The sequence below is a fragment of the Oryzias melastigma genome, linkage group LG22, assembly GCF_002922805.2.
Source record: "Oryzias melastigma strain HK-1 linkage group LG22, ASM292280v2, whole genome shotgun sequence".
NCBI lineage: Eukaryota > Metazoa > Chordata > Actinopteri > Beloniformes > Adrianichthyidae > Oryzias > Oryzias melastigma.
The window spans coordinates 1,920,616-1,925,939 of NC_050533.1; the positions used below are offsets into that span (position 1 = coordinate 1,920,616).

The 5,324-nt window shown below is 34.2% G+C and overlaps 1 gene segment (V, D, J or C); it reads left to right on the forward strand.

Moving 5' to 3' along the window:
- The first annotated feature begins 4,679 nt into the window (after positions 1-4,679).
- Positions 4,680-5,223, forward strand: LOC112143275. The segment is given in 3 exon segments: positions 4,680-4,731; positions 4,803-5,080; positions 5,161-5,223. Coding segments are annotated over 3 exon segments (393 nt in total).
- The last annotated feature ends 101 nt before the right edge of the window (positions 5,224-5,324 follow it).

A 5,324-nucleotide genomic window follows, 5' to 3' on the forward strand; every position in this document is an offset into this window, starting at 1 on the left:
GAAGTTTGTCCTCTTCATTGAGAATCATCACTTTTCCAGAGATATTTCAGCTCAGAGAAATCATTTGATTCTCACAGAATTAAAGGAAAATGTTCATGAATCTTCAGAGAAACATTTGTAAAAAAAAACTTCAACTTTTAATCTCATGATTTAACAAAAATCAACTCAAGTGATAAAAAGATTTGGTGAAACTATAGAAACGGTTCCCTCAAACTTTCCTGATCGTTCAAACTCCAAACAGAAGAGATTCATATTCAACTTCGAGAGTCCGTTTAAAGTTTTTCCACGTTTTTGAACTTCTTCGACAAACATGAAGCACTAAGAGGAAGACGAGGCTCGGATGAAGGTGTGGAACGTGCAGAGGCGTGCAGAGCTGCAGCCTGCAGGATGTGGTGCAGCGCCGCCGCAGCTCCTTCCTGCGCCGGAAACTTCACCACAACGTCCTGCCGCCTGACTGCAGCTGCTTCCGTGCACATCTCCCAGCATGCATCTGGACCAGCTCTGTGCAGAAAGAGGCTGAAAGAGCAGAAGATGAACGGCGACAGCTGTGACCTGCAGACGTCTGCAGCTCCAGAGACGCACGAAATGTTTACAGTAACTGAAGGAAAAAGACAGTAAAGTTAAGAAAAAGTAAATGGATTTATCTCAACATTCACAAACGGTTGAGGGACAGTTTGAATCATTCAACGAGGATCCTAACATCAATCCACTGACATTATTATGAGCTTCATTTATCACAGAAAATCCATTTATTGTCAGTAAGCATAAAAAATTAAAGCTACATTAAGTTATAATCCACAGATTTTTCTTATTTTTGAGCAAATTTAAGGATTTAAAGTGGTTTTAATATGTAGTAGAGGTCACTTCATTAGTTCTAGCTAGTTTTTGTTGGTTAAATTAAGGCTGAAATGGTCCAGAAACAGTAAAATAAACTTTTAACTGGATTTCCTGCATTTGCAGGATGTCTTATTTTGAAAGGAAGTCATGCAAAGCTCTGTCAAAAGTTATAAATATTTAATTTTTCTTTTTAAATCCATTTTCTCTTCATGTTTGTGTTTTATTAATGCAAGAACACAATATTTTATTGAAATGTCATCAGTAAAAACATAAATCATTTTATTTTCTAAAGCGTTTGTGGCTCCAAATGGGTTTTGTTAGGCGAGAAATCGACCTGAAATGATCTTTAAGTGATGAAAGTTGCCGACTCCTGCAGGAAGTCTGGAATCTGAGGCTCCAAACTTCATGAAAGTCGTTTCTTTTTGCCGACATGGTTACAGATCCTCTAATGAAGCAGATTTGTCCGTTTGAGGCGAACGTTCATCTCTAACGGATCAACTTTACAGTTTGAGCTTTAAGAAACTCTGGAATCTGAGGCTCCAAAGTTCATCAAAGTCGTTTCTTTTTGCCGACATGGTTACAGATCCTCTAATGAAGCAGATTCGTCCGTTTATCTCAAACGGATCAACTTTACAGTTTGAGCTTTAAGAAACTCTGGAACTCCGTTTTAAAACATCGACTGTAAATAACAAAAGGAGAGTTGATATTGAGAGAGTAAAATAGTCATTTTTTAATGAATTAAACAATTGTTTTAGTTGTTTTTACTTTTGAAGAAGCAATAATCACAAATAAAATTTATAGTTTAATATTTAATAACAATAAAAGTTGTTTCAAACGGAATTTCTTCATTTTCTGGTCTTCAAATATCAAATTTACAATAATTTTGAGGAAAATTGATTTAAAGTGTTTAATTGTAATTGAATTTTCATTAAACAATGTATCAAATGTTTTTATAGGATTTTACAATAGTCGGTTGGGCCTCAGACGGTTTTTCTCACCAAATCTTTAGTAAGTTTAGACATCCGACAGAAAAGTGTTTTTATTCTATAAAACTGGAATTATTTCAATGAAGATTTTTTTTTTAAAACTTAAAATTTTGATGTGTGTCTGAGAAAAGTGTCTGAAGTGTTCAGTGAAACTTTTACAGCCTTAAAACACAAAATACAGAAGAATACATCCTTATTTCATGTAGTTATAAATGTATTTAATACAATGGATTTTAAATGATTTTAAATTTCATTTTTAATTTCGTCTCACTTGAACCACAGCAGATGAAAACTGTTCTTATTTTTCTTTGTAAACATGTTTTTGACCGAGGCTGAAACAACATCTGTGGTGATGGAAGAAAACAACAACAACAACAACAACAACAACACCTGACGGTTCAGCTCCGCTTCTGCAAAGGTTTTCAGGTCAAACAAAAACCACATTCTGTCACACAAACTGCAGGAAATAAAGTCAGCCTGAAAAAAATTATATACATTAAAAAATAATAATAATAAAATAAAAAAACTTTGTGAGAAATAAACAGAATAATCAAAGATCAACTTCATAATTTTCTGTATTTGATTTATGGAAAAGAACAAAAACAAATTTACAAAATTTAAGGTTTTATGTTTATTTTCTGAATAAAAAATCCCTAAACTGGTCATAAAATTAATTTATAACAAATTACAGCCAGAAAAACTGAAGTTTAAAGACAAACCTTTCAGAATAAAAGTTAAGTTTCTGCGATTTGATCAAATCTTTGAGAAAATAAAGAAAAACTTTGATTTAATTAAATTCAACCAACTGAAGCATCAAAAGCAAAGAAATGAAAATGTAACGAGAAATTTAAAGTAAATGTAAAAAGTGAAATTATACAACGATAAAAGATTATATCAATATTATAAATGCTCAATCCTTAAACTGTTTCCTTATTCAACGTTTTTTATTTCCGTCACTCGTGTTCATCTCAGGTTTAAAGAAAAAAATAGTTTCTTCCAGACTAAATCAAATTAAAACAATTTCCAAAAACCCTCCAATAAAAGTCGATTATTTTCCTGTTTTTAGTAGACAGTTCTTAAGAAGATAAAGTTTATAAAACACTAACAGTCCTGATCCAAACTGTTGAACCAGGAGAATCAGAACTATTTTCTTCTGAGTTATTAAATATATTTTCATTTCAGGAGGCAGCAAATGATTGAACCAAACATGAAAAACTAAAGTTCAAAAACATTTTATTTAAGAATTGCTCATATTTGACCTTTTGGGTTCTTCAGGTTTAAACATTTTTGATCAATAATTTTCAAATGAATAAAAATGCAAAATATTTATTCTTTCATTTGATTATTTTATAAATAATTATCCTTAATTTAAATGAATGAGCGAATAGTCATTTCAAAGACATTCAAAGATTTACATGTTAAGAATTTCTACAAAGAAAATAAACATTTGATGAGTAAATATTAGCTGTAAATATTCAAAGAGTAAAAATTACTAAAGAAAAATAAATATTTATGAGTTTTTAATGTTGGAGAGAATGTCGTCTTCTTTAGAAGTTTAGATGTTCTGGTGTTGATGTAATCGTGAGCGGGGGGCGTGTCCTCAGGTGCCCCTAGAGGAGGAGGCGGGGCCAGGAGCACGCCGCAAAGCAAAGACTGCATGTAGAAAAGATTATAGACACACGTGAACTGAAAACAGAAGAGACAGTTACTGTATTAAACTGTATTAACTGTAGAATTATGACAGAAGCATAAAAACCAGAAAACAGATGACAAACTGTATGAAAGAACCGACTGGAACCAAGAATACATCTTTACTGAATAGAGATAAAAGAACCCAACAGTCAAATATAAATATATTTATACACAATCTTGTCTGAATAGAAATACTGGAGTATTTCCTTTAATCAGTAAAACTGAACTTGAGGATGTAAACGCCCCTACAGGCCAATCCATGTAACTGCAGGGCAATCATTTTCCATATTTTAAAGTATAAACTTAAATTTGCAGTCCGTTTTTAATCTATTTTTCTTTAACCTTTCTTGTTTAGTTCATGGAGATTATAAACACTTTACCTAAACAAACATGGAGTTTATGTGACTGAATTCTTTACAGTTTGAATATTCAGAGGAAGCAGCAACTGAACCTTAAGTTACAGCACCCTCTACTGGCCACGTCAGGTACTGCAGTGAGCAGAACTTTGACACATCAGCTTCACATCCGGACACATTTGTCCAAACTGGACTTCTAAAAAAAATATATTAAATAAGAAATAGCATATGGACAGCCAGTAGACTAGAGACATTTAATAGGAAAAAACAAAAACCTGTGAGTTGTGACTGCAGCAGGTTTAGATAACAAGAACCAACAATTTCTGACCAACAAAATATTTAAAACTAAATATTGATTTAGCTTTTTACTTTTAAAAATCTAAATTATTTGAGGTTTAGTTAATAGTTTCAGACCCCTGCATGCCCCGCCCTCGTACCATGTCCACATTACTTCTAAAAGGAAAAAAAAAAAGTATAATCTTAAAACAAAAGGATTACAAAACATTTGTTTTAGTAAGAATGCATAAATTACAAATGTATCTCTTGGTAATCAACTGAGTTGCTTTAATAAATACATTTTCACAGAAATAAATAGACAAAACAGCAAATTAGGGGATTAAACCAAAAAAAAATCTAACAAAAAATGTGGCCCAAATCAAACTAAGAAACAGGAGAACAGAATGAGAACTGTGTCTCAAATATCCTGCAGAGGGCGCTCCAGAGTCACTGAACTCTCCTGCGGTTCTTCAAGGTCACATGACCTGCAGTACATGACAGCTGAGCTGCTCTGTGGGTTCCAGTGATCATGATGGCGTTCAGGAACAAACTTCCTGTGATTCTGCTGCTTCTGTGGACGTCAGGTGAACAAATGAAAGTTTTTATTTTAAAAATCACCAAAACTAAAACTTTTTCTTCTCAGATGCATCTGCAGGTGAAGATGTGACCCAAACGCCGCTGCTGTGGACGGAGGAGGGCGGGACCGCCACCATGAACTGCAGCCACAGCAGAGATATCAGCCACATCCAGATGTACTGGTACAGACAGCTGCCTGGAAAAACCATGGAGCTGATCGTCTTCACGTCTACAGCTCAGAAGGACTTTGGAGCTTTCAGCAAAGAGAAGTTCTCAGCCACCAAGACAGAAGCTGAGAGAGGAACCTTCACAGTGAAGGAGGTGCAGCCTGAAGATAAAGGCTTGTATTTCTGTGCTGTGAGTCAACACAGTGATACAAACCAATGAGAGAGCTGAACAAAAACCTCTGAGCTGAAACCACCAACCCTGTCCTCTAGAGGGAGCTACAGAGTCAGATGATGATGCAGAAGCGTTTCCAGCCTGTGGCTCCTCCCCTCTGAGCTGAAACATGTGGAATTAGATCAGGATCAGCTTCAAGAGAACCAAAAACAGATTTAAAACATGAAAAATAGAGATTGTAACAGATTTTTTTTTAAAATAA